Raw genomic sequence first — 21,888 nt, forward strand, 5'->3', positions numbered from 1 at the left:
GCTATGAGATGGGAAATATTAGGGTAATTCCGATGATGAAGTGAAATAAGATCTCAACTTAGACTGGCCAATTTTTCCCCATTGTCTTCACCTGATGAAAACGTGAAAAAAATGTATCCTTAAAGACTTCAGTCTTTTCACTCAATCCACTTTTTTGAGCCAGAGATGATTAATAAAAAAATATCCATAATACAAAATAACTCAAATAAAAATGCATCAAAATGAACAACAAAATATTTCAACCAAAGTATGTATCACATTTTGTACGAGGAAGGTGAGATTAGTGTTGTCAGTTCACTTAATAAGAATATCGTTCTGGTGGATGATGGCGAATGCTAGCTATCCTTCAGAAACTACAAGAGTGGTCTGCACTATACCATGAAGAATCAGTCAATCAATCTATTTTTGCAGTGTGTTACATACGTATATGATCTTGTAACGTATTTACAAGATCATAACAGCGTTTCCTGCTAGCTAGCATCCAGCTCACTATCCAGCACAAAGCATAACAAATAATAAAGGACGTTAGCAATTATGTGAAGTCTTTTAAACAATTATTAAACATCTTGTAACAAAGCAGTCCTGGTTCTTGAAACATGCTGTGCACAATCCAGTCAGTCCCACATGGCTACAATTACATTTCCTCTCTGACGAGTTTAGGCAAGCAGAGTTATGCCAGAGCCATATCTCCCTGCAGTTCTTGCCTGGTTCCCCATTGAAGCAAGTAGCTGGATTGGAGACCTCCTGGGGAAAACTAAGGTTGCTACTGGAGGTGGTATAAGTGAGGCCAGCAGAGGGCGCTCACCCTGTGGTCTGTGTGGAACCTAATGCCCCAGTATAGTGACGGGGACACTGTACTGTAAAAACAGCACTGTCTTTCAGATGAGATGTTAAACCGAGGTCCCGACTCTCTGTGGTCATTAAAAATTCCGGGACATTTCTCGTAAAGAGTAGGGGTATAACCCTGGTGTCCTGGTGAAATTCCCCATTGGCCCCTCCATCACTCCATCACTGAATTGGCTACATCACTCTCTCCTCTCCACTAATAGCTGGTGTGTGGTGGGAGTTCTGGTGCACTATGGCTGCCGTCGCATCATCCAGGTGGATCCTACACACTATTGGGGCTTGAGGAGATCCCCTCCCATACTATGTAACGCGCTTCGAGTGTCTAGAAAAGCAGATCGTATTGTCTGTATTTCAAACATACAAAGGTACAGTGCGTGTCTGGGCAAATTAACACGACATGCTGTAGTACCAGCATAAACAGAAGGGGCAGTGTAGAGCAATATCAATATCATGTCTCTCAATATCAAAAACACGAAGAACAGACGTGCATTCTTGGGAACAGCAAAATAACAGAGAATGCACCTTTAAATGTTTGAGATGTGTATTTGCTATTGGAATATAATACCTCTGAACAGGCTGAGTTGTGCAAGAGCATTTTGAAATTCCATGGTAAAACGCAGCACGGTTAAAACTGTAAATTCGGATTTTTCAATAAAGACTGTTGTAAACTATAATAGTAAAAGACATCCATTCATCATTAGCCAATCCCAAAGTAGTGCTAGCTATGTTACCAAAGGAGGCTAGTTTAACTTTTATAATATAAAGCTGTGTCTCAAATTGCAAACTTACGTAGTATTTTAGTCTGTTCTAAACCAGTGGTTCCCAAACTTTTCCAGGGCAAGGCCCCCCAAATGGCATTAACTTTGACCGAGGCCCCCCTTTTGCAAGATGTCTTTAAAACACATTAAAAATACAGACTTCTGAATATACCCCCCTTTCTTAAATTTTTTTTATTTATTAATAATTTCATCTTACATCTTTAGATTACATTATATTAGGAATTGATTGTGTGTGTGTGTGTGTGTGTGTGTGTGTGTGTGTGGTTGTCTGAGAGTGAGAATTTTTTTTCACACCAAATTGTTGAGGCCCCCTGGATACCCCCTGGAGGCCTCCATGGGGGCCGCGGCAGGGTGTCCCAAAAGTCTCCATACATAGGAGAAATTAACACTTCTTAGTAAAATGTCTTCCAAAGTTTTTCATGCTTAGTTTATATTATTATTATTATTATTATTATTATTATTATTATTATTATTATTATTATTATTATAGCTTTTAAGAATGCCTTTAACACAAGAAAAGCGTATTGAAATCATTCTCGTGGCTCTATTGGGCAGCTGTTGTAAGGTTGTGATGGACTTTAACGGGAAACATGGTAAGGAAGTGCTGTGGACCAACCGAGAAGTGGACGTCCATGACCAGCCACTGACGAAGGTACAACCAACATAGTATTGCCATACATAGTGCCCTATGTATGGAGACTTTTGGGACACCCTGTATATTCTGAACACTATCCTCTTTCTTTTTTATGTCTAGTGTTTGAATGGAAAAAATAATAATTCAATAAACCTACAAAAACACCTACAGTATTTTATATAATAACATTCTGGATTAGTAGTGTTCTTAGGATTAGTAGTAATTCCATTATTGGAGCAACATTAAGCCCTCGTAACTCTTAAACGTTATGTTTTTAATCATTTTCCACCATTTCAACAGCTTAGAAAATCCTTAACCATACAAATGTGTTCACCCATCTGTCTGGATTTTGCTCTTAAATGAGTAATAGGTTTAAAAGGAACAGGGTTGGGTTTTGTTTTTTTTAGAGCACAAAATGTTCTAATCATAATCCATGTTAATTCTAACTCTTAATTATTATTATTATTTATTAATAATTTGCTATCAAAATGTGTATTTTTGGGAAATATAAGAGGGCCCCCCCCCCAAAAAAAATATCACAATATCACTGAAAATGAAAACAAAAAGAATGAGGGAACAGTTCTTCTTCCCGTGATCTTCATTTCAGTTCGGGTGACACAATTTCTTGTTGAACATGTGACTTGTGGAATATTCCAAATATTTCATAGGGACTCAGGTACATTTTTCATAACCCTGAATGGATGGCGAATGGAAATGGATGATTCGTTAAATGGACTGACACATTATTGCAAATATAATCTGATTTTTGAAGTTTTTAAAAAAAAATTATATTTCAAGGTAAAGCTTAGTTATAGTTGTCTAGGACGGTCAATAATGTGTTTTCATTATTTTATTTATTTATCTGAAAGATATGTACATAGATGATTGTGAAGGAGACTTTACACTGAGTTAAGTGTAGGGAAGCCTGACAAAAGGGGTTATTTCTGCTCCGATGTTGTATGTGTCAGGTATAACCCCAGCCTTAGGCTTCATCCGTATAACCGGTCAACACCAATATAGTTACATTTGATATAATACATTTAATACAATTGATACGATACATTTAATACCAGTTTCAGTACAAATGGTTCCAAACACATTATTTTACAGAAAATCTTTTTTCATCCATGGTGAAACAGAGAGACTGTAGAAAAACTTGTGTATTCAGCATGGCCAGATGTTTCCACCATCGCTCCAGATGTTTCCACATCGTTCCAGATGTTTCCACATCGCTCCAGATGTTTCCACCATCTCTTCAGATGTTTCCACCATCTCTCCAGATGTTTCCACCATCTCTTCAGATGTTTCCACCATCTCTCCAGATGTTCCCACCATCTCTCCAGACGTTTCCACCATCTCTCCAGACGTTTACACCATCTCTCCAGACGTTTCCACCATCTCTTCAGATGTTTCCACAATCTCTCCAGACGTTTACACCATCTCTCCAGACGTTTCCACCACCTCTCCAGACGTTTCCACCATCTCTCCAGATGTTTCCACCATCTCTTCAGACGTTTCCACCATCTCTCCTGGTATGCTCCAGGAAAGATGGCTTATCTGAGTGACAGTAAATGCAGTGATCAAAAGTTGGTTTATGTAGCATACTTTTAGATAAAAGATCCATCCAGAACCCAACATTATGTTTGAGTTTGTCTCTCTGCTGAAATCCTTAATGGCTCTAAAACCGAGGGCTTGGATTTGGGAATTGGTTGCCAGCAGCAGAGGCTCGTGACAGTAGAGTTTGCTGGAGCAAGGCCAACATTAATAACGACATAACCTCCAACAAATTTACGTCAAGAAGCTGTAACAAATAAATGATCTTACAGGTTATTTTCTAGTGAATTTTTAGAGTGACCCATGACAGGCTGTTGAGACTCATTGTCCAGCATACAGTCTACACTCTTAAAAATAAAGGTTCCAATTAGAACCAAAAAGGGTTTTTCAGCCTGATGCCATAGCAGAACCCTTTAAAATTGCACCAAGAACCTTTGACTCTCAAGTTTTTTAGAGAACCATCTATTTACTCGTGTGTTAAAGAATGCAAATATGGTTCCTCACAGCAGTGCCACAAGGAACCATGTTATCATAACTTTTCTAAAAAAAAAAAAAACCTTTAGTTATTGCTTTAATGAACCAAAGTAAGGTTCTTAAGAGTGATGCCAGGAGAACCTTTTCCAGTCCCACTTGATAGGGTTCACGTTAACCTGTTAAGGAACGATACCTTGAAGAACCAATACACTGCTCTGAAGAACCTATAATGAAACTTAAATCCCCATTTTTAATCCCCAAAGAACCACATAGCTCAACTCAAGATGCAGTGAAAAATGGTTCTTGACAAGAAGAAGGTTCTTTGCAGAACCTATGGTGCTTTAAAGAACCAATGAATAATCCCCCTTTCTCTCTCCAATGATTCTGTACGTGATTCTGTCCATCATAGACACACTGACAGCACTTACATTTGTGCGATTTTGCAGAAATGCATTAGCTTTAATGTATCAGATTGTTTTCTATAAATCATCTCTTGGCTGTCACAACAGTATTTGTAAACTAGCCAAATCTGCCAACCCTGTCGCGATTGGTCCTTTCCGCTCCTCCTCCTCTATTGACGATAGAGAGCAAAGCGAGTGTGGTGCAGCTCGAATCCTGCCCCTATATATTGTATATCTCTATTCGTGCTTGTTGCAGTTCCCATTTTTGACCACTAGGTGCAATAATAACGCTCTGAAAGCCCAGTGGAGCAGTAAACTTGTTGCCTCACGATTGCGCAACATCAAATGAGAAATAACAAATCTATTTTTAAAAAATTGTTGGTCACTCAAAAGAAGTATTAGCACGCAGGACTTTATGAAGATTAATATTTGTTGAACAAATGATATAAACGATGCTCTGACTAACATGTCCCTATGGATGAGCTACCACTTGCTGAGTGTAGTGAATACAAAGCACTATGACTTACATACAGATATATAGTGCTTGTCTTGTATTTTTGTGATTGTACAAAAATAAATAAATAAATAAAAGATTCCGTAAGTGTTTTCTCATGGTTTATAGTTTTAGATTTCTAAAGAGGTTCTACTTGGAAATGCTATTTTAGGATACGACTCAGTAAAGCTTCCTGGACAAGCACAAAGATCAATGAGTGGGGAGAAGATCATAAGACCTGCTTTGAGAGAAACGGTTACAGAGGGCAGATTATAACCCCGGTTGGCTGTCAGACAGAATCAGAGGGATTTATTACATCCTTAAAGGTACAACAATAGTTTTCAGTGAGCAGTTTGTAAGAGAAAAAAATACACTTGAGGGGTGTGTGCTGTTCTAGTATATAATCAAGGACAGGGTGGTGTAATACAGCCCAACATGAAGTGAAATTACCAACCGGAAAGTGACCCCCCCCCCCCCCCCCCCAACAGCATGTTTTCAAGTGTTTTATTCCTTTTATACCACAGCAATTTGCCAATGATTTAAAATGTTAATTCTTTACAGAACAATTCATTATACCTGTCATATCTGTTAGGAGTTTTAATGTTGTGGAACATCAGTGAAGCAGTTTAATTCCTGTTATCACTTGGACTATAGCAATTATAATATCTACAGTAGCAGTTCCTTCATCAGTTTTTCTTTTTCTCCGCAACATACAGTAATTAGACAAAAAAAAAAGAGAAGAAAAAACCCTGCCTCTGGAGTTTGTCATGTGAGCAAGAAACAGAAAAATGCAAAGCCCAAATGTGACCCATGGACCGACACTGGAGACTCCTTCCGTAAATGTTGAATACATTTTTCTCCTTACAGAAAACCCCACCACATGAACAAGTTTTTTTTATTTTTTTTTTAAAAACACATTATTAAAAGAACTCACTTAAAAAAATGTTAATTGTTAGTCTTAGCGTCCACCGTACAAGAGTCTGTGAATGAGCGGTTACTACAGAAACGTACACAATAACGTATTGGAACGAGCGCATTGATATAAACCTGTGATTCGCCTGGCTGCCAGAACTCTTACAGAAAAATGAATCAACACCTTCTGATCAATCAGAATAGAGTTCAGTAGTGCTGTGGTATAATTCTACCGTAAATGAATTTTAAAGGTACATTATATTCAGTTATCTATGTATCTAAAGGTACACTTGGAGGCATCACGTACTGTCAAGCACTTTTTCGGTGTGAATATTGAGACTGGAGGTTGAGATGTGTGGTTTTTTTATTTTATTTAAATCATTAAGTGCCTGTCAAAAATGGGGGGGGGGGGGGGGGGGGGGGGACGGGACGACGACTCAAATATGCATCCAGGAGTAGCTTCCAGGAATAGTTAGATAAAAAAAAAAAAAATCTTGTTAATTGAGATTATGCAAGTTCCTAGAGGTTGTTAATTGCTCTTAAACTATTTGTTGACACCGAATGTGGCACGTTTCAGGTCTGTGCATCATTTCCCCCATGTAATGCTGTACTATTAATAATCAGAGCCCTGATGTGGCTGTGCAGTGCTGTGTACGATGTACGACTGAGAACCGGACCCCCTGTGCCTGGAGAGCTCTGTACGGATACAGTCCTGTGTACAAATGGGTGCTCAAACAAAACAAAACCAAAGAAGAAGCAAAGTGGAGAACAAAAAAAAAAAAAACTGGAAAAACCTGGTGTTCAACCTCAACCGTGCCGAGCTCTCACGCTACCACAGAGCGAGCGAGAGAGAGAGAACAGTCACACGCGAGTGCTCCTGTCACAGCCAGCCGCCCTGCACTCTCACGCAAGAGAAAACGCAACTCTTCTGCACACAAACAATGTATATTTACACACTCAGCTGCCTTACGACACCACACACACTCCCACTCTCCGGATGTATCGATGTCAACGTGTTCATCAATCACTGTCTCGTCTCATCTGCTCAAATCGGTACAACCCAATCGCACCTCGTTCTTTGCAGTGTCGAAGGTTTTAGTAAAGAAGTGAGTGACCGACGTACAGTTTCAAGTGTCGGGTTCCTTCTAAGACCGGCGTCTTAGAACTGTGGGTCAGCGCTTTGGCTGATTATCAAGCCGAGTCAGGTGCATTACAACCGGAAAACCCTTCAGATTTACACTGTTCTGGTTGCCAAAACCTTACACACTCATCATTTGCATCTACTTTTTGTTTTGCCAGAGAACGTGATCTGACAAAGCTTGCGGGAAACATTGCTGTTGGGTATTTCCTGCATTTCTAAAAGCAATATTTCTACACAGAGAGCACGCTAACCTGATCTCATGAGAAATTTGTAAGGAGATGAGTTAACAAGGGGGATGTGGTCAGGTTATGTTTCATTTTGGGTGAATTTCATTTATGTCATAAGAAAAGGTGCGAACGCCATCCCAAGCCCTAACCCTAATAATCTGAGTCGTGCATATTTTTAAAAAAATTATATTTAGATTTAGAATTAATTAAATGTAAACATACCTCTCAAAGTATTTTAGTTGTCCTTAAGGCCATCTTCAAGGTCTAGATATATACCCGACTGATGTTCCTCTACTATCATGCTCCATCACAAGGCGTAACCTAGACTCCTCCTCACTCCAGGACAAGCATTTGTACTTTAAAACTTTAAAAGTGGAGTACTTTTTGAGATGATGTGTGCTATTTTTACATACTAGGTTCATAAGAAGAAGATGGAGGGGTTTCAATGGCTCAGAGTAGACAGGGGTACCAAGGCAACCCCACACATTCATACACATCTAGCAACCGCTTTATCCTTGTCAGGGTCACGATGGGGCCAGATCCCCAAGGCCAATCCCAAGAACACTTGGTGTGAGGTGGGAATACACCTCGGATGGGATGGCAGGGTACCATGCACAAACACAGTCACACACTCATTCAAACCAAAGTGCAATTTAGAGTAACCAATCCACCAGTGGCATGTTTTTGGGAAGTTGGAGGAAACCAGAGAACCTGGTGGAAACTCACATAGAAACTCCACATAGACAGTGGAAATTCAAGGAGGATCAAACCCGGGACCCTGGAGCTCAGCATCTCTACTGATGTAACCCTCAATCCTTTAATACATGCAGATTTTACACAAAAAGCACTCTTAATCATAAACAATCAATAATGATAAACTAAAAGCAAATGAAATTTCATTTCATAAGAAATAAAACACTTATTATACATATATATATATATAAATATATAAAATATATAAATATTATAGTTTATATATATATATATATATATATATATATATATATATATATATATATATATATATATATATATATAGTTATTATTTTCTAATAACAGCACGTCCTGAAGTGTTTAATTCCTCTTATACAACAGCACATCACCTATAAACATTTGTTCCCTCATAAGCCTAGCTCTTTTATTCTCTCTCTTGAAAAGTGCTGACACTGGAGACTCCTTCCATCGATATTAAATAACAGTATTAAATAACAGTTATTAGCCTCTGATCATGTGGAACATCCGTCATCCAAGTCCCTGCGAGCTGTTGCGTTAATATAAACCTGAGATTTGTCTTGCAGCCTGGGCTACTGTCAAAGTAGGTTCTGACCAATCAGATTTGAGAATTTAACCGTGCTATGTTATATGCAATGATATATATATATATATATACAGTACTGTGCAAAAGTCTTAGGCACATGCAAGGAAATGCTGTAGAGAAACGATGCCTTCAAAAATAATGAAATTAAATGTTACGGCAATTTAAAAAAATACTATAAAGAGCTGTAAAGAGTAATAAATGAAAGAAAGGCAATATTTGGTGTGACGACACTTTAATTAGTCTCGGGTAGAGTTAGTGCAGGTTTATAAGGAAATTAGCTGGTAATTTTACTGAGCATCTTGCAGAACCAGTCACAGATCTTCTGGAAACTTTTACTATCGCACTCGCTCCTTATTTGTGCGGCGAAACCGAGCAGCCTTCATTGTGTTTTTCATCTGAAAAGTGTCTCTTACCTCTTAATACGCTGTTTTGTTTACTCACATTTTTCTGTAAGATTTAATTCTGTGCTGGAAATCTAACGTTTGGAAATCTCAAACGTTTTTGTACTGACTCCATAACGTAGATGTCATCAAATAAGAAAATCTGTAACAAAGTTTGTACTAAATAAATCGTATGCCTAAGACTTTTGCACAGTACTGTATAATGCTAGGATAACGAGTAGGAAGCTAGTCAAGCCACAAAACATGGAATTATTTATTTATTTATTTATTTTAAAAAAAAAATCTCTATTAATTAAATATCTAATGCAGAGAAAATGAGAGTAATAGAAATACAGGAAATTTAGACCAACAGGTGAGAGCAATGAAATACTACTACTACTACTACTACTACTACTACTACTACTACTACTATTGCTACTACTACTACTACTACTATTGCTACTACTACTACTACTAATACTACTACTAATAATAATTGCATCTTGAGTGTTGGTTAATGTGTTTTATTGTCAGGTGTTGCTGCAAGTTCTTTAGAAGAAGTGCTGACCTGCTGGAAATGTCAGCAACATGTCAGTCAGGAGCTGACACTCACACAAAGGCCTTCCTGACACAATACACAGCTTTTCTGCCAGAAGAAATGAACGTGCATTATAACTCGGCATTGTTTGTATAAGCCCGGCAACCAACAATTACAGTATCGGCACAGTGCTTGGATAAAGGTTGCCTTTTCGCACACTTTATGCTTAAGAAACCTGTGAACTTCATTCACACACAAGCATACACACACACACACACACACACACACACACACGTGCTGCAATTCCAAAGCAAGCTAGGCAGGAGTCTCATGAGACTGACACTGACAGCTCATCAGGCTACAGGGGAAATGTTCTCACACATCATAGACACACACGCACACACACACGTACACACACACACACACGCACACACACAAGTGAGAATGACTCTGTCACTCATCTCCACCTCCTCCCTGTCACACAGCTCTCATGAACAGGAAGGAAGTACACGGATTAATATGGCACCAAAGCCCACGCAACAACTTGTATAAACATTTGACTCAAAACTGTGGGAGGTAGGTTTAAATAATCAAGAGAACAAGATGACACCTTTATGACCTAACTATACTCAGTATCGCTTCTTTTTCCTTTACTAATAAAACAGAAATATTTTGGGAAGTCCAAAAAAAAAATCTGGTCCTTAGCTCTCACGGAAAGATTAGTGTCAGATAATTTCTTAAGATAAGCACCCTTGATATGTCCTTCGCTCACACGCAAACACAAACACGAATATGTGTGTCTCTGTGTGTGTGTGTGTGTGTGTGTGTGTGAGTGTGTGCAGCTTGGGATTGCGTGTGAAACCTGAGGAACGGCCCCTGGCGCTCGGCACCACGGCCCGGCACAGAGCAGAGCTTGGCCCTTTGGCCTCCGGCCCACTGGCTGCAGATTAGAATAAAAAAAAGGCACAAGGTAAACACTGCTGCCACAATCGATATGACTTGCTCTCTTTGGCTCGCTGGGACTCGCTGAACTTCCTGTGTGTGTGCTGGGGTGTTTGTGGAGGAGTGGGGGGAGGTTTCCTGTGCAGGGAAAGACATAGAGACAGAGAAAACATGGAAGGGCGCTCATGGAGGCGCATAACCCAGTCCTTGCATAACCTCCTCTTTAGAAATGGACACAGCGTGAGGAGGAGTGTTTATTGATCTTAGTCACACACAGTCAGCACAAAGAGGAACTTCACTATAGGCGGTTAGCACGCTATGGGAATGTCGTGGACGCCATTTCTGCCCTGCTATCAGCTCCGAGGAGGAAATGCCAACAGCGGCCCCTGATAGCACCGCAGCAAGGCACCACACTATGATAACAGGGGTACAGACCTAAATGCAGACTTACTGAACAAATAAAGGCAACCTTTCCAGTTATTTCTTTCAACACAGCAATTAACACACGGTCTCAGCTCTGGAAATATAATGACCTAACGGGAAATTGGATGACCTAAAGGGATTTTATACCAGCGGAAGCCAAACTGTGTCCTGATGGATTTATGAATTAAAGTAAACGTCTAGAAAGGTGTTAAACAGGTACAGAAAATTTCGACCCCCCCGAGGTCATGTTACAAATATATGCACGCATCAATGAACTAGATCAAATAAATATATAAGATCAATCAGGACTTCAAAGAATTTATGTATCCGTGTGCACCTTTAACATCGGCCCATTGAACCTATTTCAATATGTAGAGTAATATTTATTATTATTTATTACTTATATACTTCAATCCCTGAACTTTCCACCGACAGAACACGTTAGAAAAACATCTCACAAGGAAAAACGTTTGAGATTAGTCAAATATACAGTTATCTAGCATGTCCTATTATAAGACTGCGGTAAATCTTCAATAAAGTATTCAACTTATTTCTAGACATTTCCGTCGACTCATTTCAAGCTTGAGATTTGCTCTACTGGCAGATCATTTGCTAACTGTATGGATTTATTTCTAGAAAGACGCACAGCGCTATTCACAACAGAACGTTGAAAACATATAACACGTTTGAACTGAGGAAATTTACCATTTTAAGGATAAAAAAAAACAAGGTCATTTTGAATTCGATGGCCGCAGCACGTCTGAAAAAAGTTGGGACGGCGGCAAGAAAAGGCTGGAAATGTAAGTGTTAGTAAAAAGAAACAGCTGGAGGTTAATTGGCAACAGGTCAGTAAGATGATTGGGTATAAAAAGAGTGTCTTAGAGACGCGGAGTCTTTCAGAAGTAAAGATGGGCAGAGGTTCACCAATCTGAAGTGGCGTGTAGAAAGGTTTCGGAATACATCAGCTGCATGAAAGGATGCACGAAACACCACTTAACTACGGTTAAACGCCTCATTGACGGATTTCATGTGCATTAAAGGGTGTTTAAATGAAACCTATGAATAAACAGGTGAAATATAATATATGGGGGAAAAAAACATGACTTCATGTGAAAATGTGAAACATATCGTAGAATAAGAAGGGTCACATGATCGTTCAAAGGTGACGTTAGTGCGACTTTTGCGAAGGGTGTCACCGCTGTTCACCCCACTAATGACGGGTCCTGGCGGTAGGTACTGGTGCACATACCTCCAGACCTTACAAGCCACTTATCTGCTGACAAAAGTGCACGCACTCGGGCTCACTGCAGGACTTAGGAGTGACAGTGATCCACACGGTTTCACATTTCTGCCTTTCATGTCACACGCAAAAGTTAAACAAAGGGAGGACACCGGGTCGCAATGCTTCGATCGTGAGAGAGGCTGTCTCTGTGTGTGTGTGTGTGTGTGTGTGTGTGTGCAAGCTGAGTACACAGCAATTACGTTATGTAAACACGAGACACTGGCTGCATACTGCAACTGTTTGAATATACAGATTACACGGTGAATCTGTGTGCTTTCAGCCTCCCATAAAGCATTGTGATTCTGTGGGCTTAAAGTCTGCTGGATCAACAACGTCCCCCTTCAACAAATTAATAGCATGAAACCGCACGGATATGCACCGCGGCCAAATCATGACGCAACCGTGCCCTAATTCACACTGTTATTACTTGTCGTGGTATTATCATTTTGGCTTGTGGCTTTGTACATGTGAGGGCCTGAATGACTGCGCTGTGAATCTACTAATAAACATCCTTGTGTGCTCATAAGGGCATAATAGCAATAACAATTTACTCCCATGTTACACTCCTGGCCTAATGATAGAACAAACAGTGCGACAGGCCTCACATTGGGTTTAAAGAATTAAAAGCAGTGATTTTCCTACCATTTTTCCTGGTAGGGGTTGCAGGGGAACAGGTTGAGAAGGTCAGACCAGACTTTTCTAGAACAGCTACAGATTCTAGTTCCTCGTGGGGCATCCCTAAACATTTCCAAACCAACTGTGAAATTTAGACTCTCCAGCAGGTCCTGGGTCTCCGTCTGGGCAGCCCTTTAATCAGACCGCCATTGCCAAGTCCGGGATTTAGTTAAGACCATGTCAGGCCAAGTCAAGTTCGAGTCCAAATAAAAGTGAGGAAGAGTCAAAATCCATTCCAGAGCCCATCCATCCATCCAACGATCCATCCATACAAACTCTCAGTCAAGTTCAAGACCATATTTATCTCAGACTGAGAAAAGTCCAAGTCTAAATGACAGTAAGTCTAAGACTAGTCAATACAGAAAAGTTCTCCATACTGGACCCATTTTCAACAGCCATACTTGTAAGGTACCCAAACTAACTCAACTGGATTGTCCTCCTGGATTGTTCAGCTCCTCCCACTTACCATGGAGAATAAGCACGCCAACCCTGTGGAGGAACCTTGATTCCATCCACTTGTACTCGCAACCTTATTATTTCAGTCATTATCCCATAGCTCCTGATTATAGATGAGGATTGGGGCATAGACTGTCCAGTAAACAAAGTACACTGTACGCAAAATGAACCCATCCTTCACCAGCAACACACGCAGAAAAAAGAGCACTAAACTGTATTTTTTGCTCACGGAAGGAGTGATACCCTTTAGTGTGGATCTTTTATCTATACAGTTACCTATAGGGTACTTTTAAAGCTTACTTCTGAAAGAGTTTTTACTCTATAACGTTCACCATGTTTCCAGGTGAAAGATACATATTAAAGGTACAAAGGATAAGAGTAGTGCCCCAGGAAAGATACAGTTACCACCCGTTTCTTCCGAAAGTGCAGACAAATACAGTGACTATAACTGGCAAACAGTCTAATTAATAAATTATATTTTATGGATTTATAAATGTACTTTTAGTCACTTGGCAGACACTTAGGAAACTGAGCAATTAAAAAAAAAAAAATACAAAGAAGACAGAGACAGAGAATAACATCGCTTACATAAAAGCATTGCTTACATAATCCTAAAATTCAAACAGGGATGCATGGCCAAGAATTCATACTAAATCTGGGCATGCTCAAGCACTGACTCGTCTAGCCAAACATGTAAACATCCATTCAAAATAAGGTGCTGTTCACATGATTGAATGATTCGACTGTAGGAAGTGACCAAAACATTCTGGATTGGAAAGTGATTTGATTCTAAATCAACTTCATTGCAGGAATTGATCCAAACATTCCAGACTGGAAAGCAATTTGACTCTGAATCAGCTCGACTGCAAACATTGTGGATTGTAAAATGATTAAATTCTGGATTGACCCGAATGTTCCAGATTGTAAAGGGATTTGACTCTGAATCGACTCGACTGTAGGAAGTGACCCGAATATTCCAGACTGGAAAGTGATTTGACTCTGAATCGACTCGACTGTAGGAAGCGCCCCGAATATTCCAAACTGGAAAGTGATTTGACTCTGAATCGACTCGACCGTAGGAAGCGACCCGAATATTCCAGACTGGAAAGTGATTTGACTCTGAATCGACTCGACCGTAGGAAGCGACCCGAATATTCCAGACAGGAAAGTGATTTGACTCTGAATCGACTCGACCGTAGGAAGCGACCCGAATATTCCAGACTGGAAAGTGATTTGACTCTGAATCGACTCGACCGTAGGAAGCGCCCCGAATATTCCAGACTGGAAAGTGATTTGACTCTGAATCGACTCGACTGTAGGAAGTCATCTGCAGGCTCACTGAATGATTTGATGAGATTCAACAGCTTTTTGGAGCGTATCTTTTTGATAATCATAGAATTGATGCAGTTTAAGATGAATTACACACTTTGGGTTGTGCTGTTATCGGAAAATAATTAGCTTTTGGATGCTAATAGTTACTCCACTTCATCTCACCAGCGTGTCGTTAATTATTTTCCTATAACACCACACCCCCAAAGTGGTTTATTGCTCAGTAATTTTTGAACGTTCATGTTTCTTATTGTCTTGCCAGGTTACTGGACTTATTGATTGCAAGTCATGATACAGGTTAATGATTCTTGGAGTAAAAACACAGACAGTTGCTTTGTTATTTTTTGGTCTCTTAGTTTTATTTTGATAATGAATACAAAGGTGCCAAAACATTGCAACAGCAGATTACAAAAACAAAGGCATAATTACTGTACACTGCAATAATGTACATGACGTAATGATTTTAATCTCTTTTTCTACTTCAGAAAGTTACACCGAGATATATATATATATATATATATATATATATATATATATATATATATATATATATATATATATATATATATATATATATATATAAAAAAACTCAATTCCTTCATTATTTCCGATAAACACTCACAGTCTCTCTCTCTCAAACACACTCACACACAAACAAACAACAACAACAACAACAACAACAACAGTGGCCTATCAGTTCTAAATATATTGGAAGAAATATCTCTGAGGGCCTTGATAAATAATCTCAATATAAAACTTCAGCATTGTGTATGAACAGAAGTTGAGGCACATTGGAAATTTATCAGTAAAAATACAGCACATGAATGTATGGATCACATTTTGGGATGAAGCTTAAATGTCCTTTTGAAAAAAAACTTCAGTGTTGATCGTCAAACAATAAAGCTATGCTTCATGATAAAATATACTTTATCATAGCAGAAATAAAACAGTCAGTAGTATTAAAAAAATGGCCTAAAAATATGATGCATAATTTTTTTCAAACTATTATAGCTTTCGATAAGTGAAAAGGCACTAAAAATATACTTTTAACTCTGTCCATGCCATCTGAATGGTTTGATCATGATTTGTAACAAAATAAGGTCAGACATAATCTGATTGATGTTTTATAACAACTGCAGCAAGGTACCTGAGCTACAACCAGGAATTAGCCACGAGTCAGCTCTGAGGTGATACAGACTAAAATACTAGATATAAACACAGTGTCTATACCGATATAATGTGAATGTCACAACATTAACAGTCTTGCTCTTCTGGCAGCTTGAAGACTACATTCTGAGGATATGTGGATCTGTGTTGACTGATAAGCGTCGGAAATTGTCAGCCACGGCATTGTGACGACTGTCATTGCACTAAAGACATCCTCTGTGTCTACACTGAGCACAGCATCAGAGGAATACAAGGGGTTCTTATAAACATCCCTGAATTTAACAGCCTCGTTTCAGACGCTCACACCGTGCCGGGAGATTCGAACCCAGGCCTCGCCGTGCAACGCAAAAGGCAGCGCTTGTGCTTCATGGTGAGGCCGTACTCCGGGGTCATGTCTGGTATCTGCCCCGGCATGCTGCTGAACTTTAACCTTTGGATGAGGATGGCGAGGAAGAGGAAGACCTCGGAGCGCGCGATGACTTCGCCCACACAGCGGCGTTTGCCCAGGCCGAAAAGCATGACCTTCTCGCCTTCCATCTTGTTGAGCTCGGTGCCGTCAGCGCTGAGGAAACGGTCAGGGTTGAACAAGGAAGGCTCTTTCCAGAGCTCCCTGTAGAATCAGAATCAATAAACCATTTTAGATGACGACATTTGGCGTCGAGTTCCAAGGCAAGTGGAACGAGCATTCGCACGACTGAAATTCAATATTTGACACTGAGCTGGTGTAGCGGCTCGCTGGTAACGTTCCACATTATTGATGAGATTAGAAAGTCATGAGCTTTGACATCAGGAAAATTCCTACTATGCCAATTCCTCTGCTTGACAATGTTTTGTTATTATTTCACAAACGCGTAATTTACCGTAACAATTCCCATTTCTGAAAAAGAATCAATATCGATAAAGTGTTGAACTTACGGGTCGTGGTTCGTTTGCCACTGGTTAATAAAGACACACGTGTCTTTAGGGATGAAGTATCCATTGAGCGACGTGTTTTTCGTGGTACTGTAAAAGAAAAAGATATATTATGTCTCCAATCTATTGTAGGCTTGATTCTGATTGGTCTGGTCGTTCTTTCTAAAACAGCAGCTCAGAGAGCAGTCCCGTCTGCGACGTTTATATTAATGCACAGAATCCGTAATCCATGTAAATGGATTTAAAAATATAAAATTGTCGATATTGTGAAATTGGATTGAACAATTTGGAAGGAGTCTCCAGTGTCGGTGCTTTGGAACAATCAGAGGTAAAGGTGTTACTTTGAATTTAGGATAAAGGACTTTGTAGGGATTAAAAAAAATACGACGTGTCATTCTTTAACAAATAGAACAATTGTTATTGTTGGCCAGTAAAACACTTCACGACGTGCTGTTATTGGAAAATAATCAACTTCTGGATGATCACTGTAACTCCACTGCATTGTCGATTGATTTCCTATAACACATGCACATGCTATTATCTTTTACTTCTTACATAACGACTAATGCTGGAGCGTATCTGGCTTACACGACAGGATTTCATGCACATGTCTGAGTAAAGTACTGTACCAGTGTGGGATGGTAAAAGGCAGGAAAGAGGAATGACGGAAAATCTCCAGGATGAAAGCCTCGAGGTATATCAGGTTGGGTTTGTCCACCAGGTGCGGTGTACGGTCCATTCCAACATTCTCCTCTGTAAAAAAAAAAAAAAAAAAAAAAAAAAAAACCACAGGGGGAAGAAAAAGAAGGGCAGAGCTTAATGTCTTGAGTGTCTCATTTGATGACTCATCGGATGATTCATTGACTCATTACGTTCATTCACTCGCAGAACTGGAGTGTCTATTTTAACTTAGAGGATTATTTGCAGAATACACCGAGGTGATCTGTTTTGTGCTGTCAGCCAGACAGATATTAACTTGACTTACTCAGCTCTTCATGCAGTCTCTCTTGAATCTCAGGATAAGCCACTAGGTACACAACAGACCAGGACAAAGCCGTGCTGATTGTGTCGAAACCTGTAAAGATATGCCGATAAGTGTGGAGCCATGCACGAAAACGCCAATGAGCGATTAGGTTCATGTACATATTTATGCACATATAGTAGATTTTATCTCAGAAATATGAGTTAGTATAATAAAATACTTTTTAAAAAAAAAAAAAAAAAAAAAAAAGGAATCATTCTTGATGATCCTTACTCACCGGCTCCAAAGAGATCGTTCACAATTCCCACAATCTTCTCATCAGACACCTGCAGATTCGAGTTCTCGTCCAGCTTCCTGTCCTCACAGTGATCGATGAGCGAGTCTGTGATATCGCGGATGTTGTCCTGAAAAAGAATTCGAAGGCACAAGACAGCATAAACATCCTGGATTTTGCAACAATCTCATCACTGTGTTCGGATACACTGGCTCAAACAGTGCACATACCTTATCGTATGTGTCGTAATGCTCTCTGACGATCTTATGTATGAAGACGTTAAAGCGCCTGTTGATGTCCACGAACTTCTTCATGGACGTGCTGGGAAGGAGGCGCAGGAAGGGAATGAAGTCGGCCGGGTTTCCGCTGCCCGCCACTTGGTTGAACTCGTCACTCATGTTCACCAGGTTCAATAGCTCGCGGTCGTCGTGGTTGTAGCGCCGGCCGAAGCAGATCCCACAGATCACGTTGGCGACGGACACCACGATGTGACGGAAAGGGTCGAATCCGCCGTTGGTCTCCATGACATTGTGCAGCCTCTCGATCAGGTACAGACCCTCTTTGCTGATGTGTTCTTCCAGGGAGCAGGAGTACTCAGCACTCTGACCCTCGATTATAGCAAACGAGCGCAGAGCACTCTGGGCCAGCTTGCGACGTGTGCGCCATACACCTGCCTGGTCAGTGCTGAATGCCAGGCTCTTTCCATCATTGATGAAGCTGAAGCTGTAGAGGTCAGGACGTCCGGAGAACTCCTCACCCTGCTTGATTAGGGCCTGGCGTACAACCTCAATTCCTCCCAGCACTGCAACGGGACGTGTGCCTATCTGGATCTGAAAAACCGGGCCGTAGTGCTTGCTCATGGCCGTCAAACTCAGATGCGGGTTGCGTCCCAATTCCAGCACATTTCCAATCAAAGGGAGAGGTTTCGGACCTGGAAGTGGCTGAAGACCTTCAGGGATTTTGGTACGAGTGACCCACAGGAGGAGATACACAGTGCATATTGTTGCAATGGCCACGAGACTCTCTGACACCGAGATAGGGCCAAAAAGTGGGATATCTGCCAGCACCATTTTTTATTTGCCTCAAGGAGAGCACCTCAGCAAAAAACTCTATTTGAGTGAGTGAGAGAGAGAGAGAGAGAGAGAGAGAGAGAGAGAGAGAGTGTGAGAGAGTGACAGAGATTGCATATGCATGTAAATGCTGGATTGCATATGAACTATTTCAAATACAATTTTCTGATTTCAAATCCTAAAGACGCATTATATGCATAACTGTGTATTCGGCTAAAGTGATTGCATTATTGCACGATGCATTATACATAGTTTCTGCACAGCACTTAATCAGTATCTAGATTAAGAAACGAGCAGCGCGCGGCACTCATCAAACAAGTTTATCGCAGCTTCTCGTGCCTGACCGGCGGGGACAGAGAGCGCGCGCACTTGGATACGTGCCACGTAGTAAACTGGACCATTAATTATGATTATTTTTTTATTTATAGAAAAAAAAAAACACAAATCACACATGCAAGAATAAAAGGAAAACATCCACACTGCACAAAAGAAAGGCTTTCTATACTGGCTTGCCATTTAAAAATAAATAAAAACAGTGTAAGTATAAGGACTTACCTTCAGAACAGAGCTCAGGGCGCAATGTCCAGCTCTGAGCGGGTTATGCTTCTGTGAAACGCTGTAACATTCGCGCAATGAATTCAACTTTTTATAGAGGGACTCTTGCGCTGATTGGCCGCCTGTCCTGTGACGTCACCGCGGCGGAGCTTTTGAGGTGCGAGAGTAGCAATTAGATGTGAATGGAGATTACAGGAGATCACAGGCGCGAGGAAAAGAAAGAAAAGCAGGGGGGGGGGGGATACCCTTTATTTGATTTCACCTCCTTTTATAGCACGGATTATTAAATTACCATTGTAGTCAACATAATATATATATATATATATATATATATATATATATATATATATATATATATATATATATATATATATATACACATACACACACACACACACACACACACACACACACACATATTTAAATGCATAAATAAATCAAATAAAATGGCATTTTATACTTTATTCGATCAAGTTAAAAAAGAGATTTATTTAATAAATAGGTTAAAATGTGAGAAATGGTGTTGCGTAATTCAATTCAAAGAGCAAACATTTCGTTTTATATGATTCTCATGAACTTCTACGTGTACATGAAAATGTTAAGGTTGTTTTTTTTTTTTAATAAAAGGAATTAATCTGAAAGTGGAATGCACAATGATTGAAGTGTGTATGTAACACATGCGGTTGTATTCCTCCCTGGTTATTTCAGTTGTGCAGGCTGATCGCCCTGCTGTGAAACCTGAAATCCTCTTTTCGTGTCTCTCCAGTGCACCACCGCCTTCGCGTGACTGCGGCCGTGCAGATTGTATAGGAGCTGTCCCGCAGAGCCACCGCCCCTCACCGCATTCTCACGCAAACCCCTGCATGGACCCCTACAGTCAGGAGCGCGAGGGGCGGGACAGCGCATTTCAAAGCCTATACAGCCAATACCACACAACTTATTCAAGACAGTGGACCAGAAATAAATAATATTGGGGTATATTCTATTCTGTATATGTTGTACGTGCACACTGAAGCTATTTATTTTACTGTATGAGATAAACGATCTGCTCAGTGCTCAAGACATGCAAATAACAATAAATACATTTGATAGAAATAAAACTATAATGTAGTAAACTATAATAAAGATTTCAACGTATAATGGAAATTACAAATAGGAATATTCTTTATAACTTTATGACTTTGCTAATATGTAACTATGACAGACAGTATGTTCCAATTCAAATTATTATTATTATTATTATTATTATTATTATGATGATGATGATGATGATGATGATTATTTTTTTTATTATTACTACTACTACTATTACTATATAATGTCATTATATAATAATAATAATAATAATAATAATAATAATAATAATAATAATAATAATAATAATAATAATAATTTATTTATAAGCATCTTTCACTGTACCCAAGAGCACAACACAGATACATCAAAGGGCATATAATACTACTACTACTACTACTACTACTACTACTACTACTAATAATTGTTATTATTATTATTATTATTATTATTATTATTATTATTATTATTATTACTACTACTACTATTACTATATAATGTTATATAATAATAATAATAATAATAATAATAATAATAATAGCAATTTATTTATAAGCATCTTTCACTGTACCCAAGAACACTACACAGATACATCAAATGGCATATAATAATAATAATAATAATAATAATAATAATGATAATAATAATAATAATTATTATTATCATTATTATCATTATTATTATTATTATTATTATTATTATTATTATTACTGCTATTATTATTGTTGCTGTTGTTGTTGTTATTAATAAATACATTTTATTTATATTTATCTCAAAGTATTCCAGATTAAAAATTGTAAATAAAACAAAATATAAAGCAAAGGAAAAATATTTAGAAGGCATTAAAAATTCAACTAAAATGCAAAGTGACAGCTCACTCAGATGACAAAAATGGACTAATTAGCCCACATTAAAATGGTTTGAAGTACATATTTATTCCATAAAAGTTACAATGCAATACGAATGAATGATCAGGTCATAAAATATTAAATGTTAACACAACGTTCAAAGTAAGCCTTAAAAATATAAAGGTGTGTGTGTGTGTGTGTG

General features: G+C 39.1%; 1 protein-coding gene and 1 long non-coding RNA gene across 2 annotated transcripts; both read right to left on the reverse strand.

The window, feature by feature from the left end:
- Positions 1-3,279: 3,279 nt before the first annotated feature.
- LOC124628107 (uncharacterized) lies at positions 3,280-13,445 on the reverse strand. The gene is made up of 2 exons (XR_006982441.1): positions 12,987-13,445; positions 3,280-3,816 (listed from the first exon to the last, which is right to left on the reverse strand). It is a non-coding gene; the product is annotated as an uncharacterized LOC124628107 (long non-coding RNA).
- A 1,692-nt stretch (positions 13,446-15,137) lies between these two features.
- Positions 15,138-19,824, reverse strand: LOC124627053 (cytochrome P450 1A1). Its single transcript, XM_047153393.2, has 7 exons — positions 19,765-19,824; positions 18,370-19,248; positions 18,143-18,269; positions 17,869-17,958; positions 17,513-17,636; positions 16,887-16,973; positions 15,138-16,581 (listed from the first exon to the last, which is right to left on the reverse strand). The coding sequence occupies exons 2-7, from the start codon at positions 19,207-19,209 to the stop codon at positions 16,272-16,274; spliced, it is 1,578 nt and encodes a 525-aa protein (XP_047009349.1). The 5' UTR covers positions 19,210-19,248; positions 19,765-19,824; the 3' UTR covers positions 15,138-16,271.
- Between the last annotated feature and the right edge of the window lie 2,064 nt (positions 19,825-21,888).

Source organism: Ictalurus punctatus, chromosome 4, assembly GCF_001660625.3.
Source record: "Ictalurus punctatus breed USDA103 chromosome 4, Coco_2.0, whole genome shotgun sequence".
In the NCBI taxonomy this organism is placed as follows: domain Eukaryota; kingdom Metazoa; phylum Chordata; class Actinopteri; order Siluriformes; family Ictaluridae; genus Ictalurus; species Ictalurus punctatus.

Excerpts from the sequence above, each read along its gene's own strand:
- LOC124627053 (XM_047153393.2), bottom strand. The coding sequence starts at position 19,209 with ATGGTGCTGGCAGATATCCCACTTTTTGGCCCTATCTCGGTGTCAGAG. Across the intron at positions 17,959-18,142 it reads GAACGATCTCTTTGGAGCCG|GTTTCGACACAATCAGCACG; the intron begins GTGAGTAAGGAT and ends ATATCTTTACAG. Across the intron at positions 16,582-16,886 it reads TGGCAAACGAACCACGACCC|GGAGCTCTGGAAAGAGCCTT; the intron begins GTAAGTTCAACA and ends CTGATTCTACAG.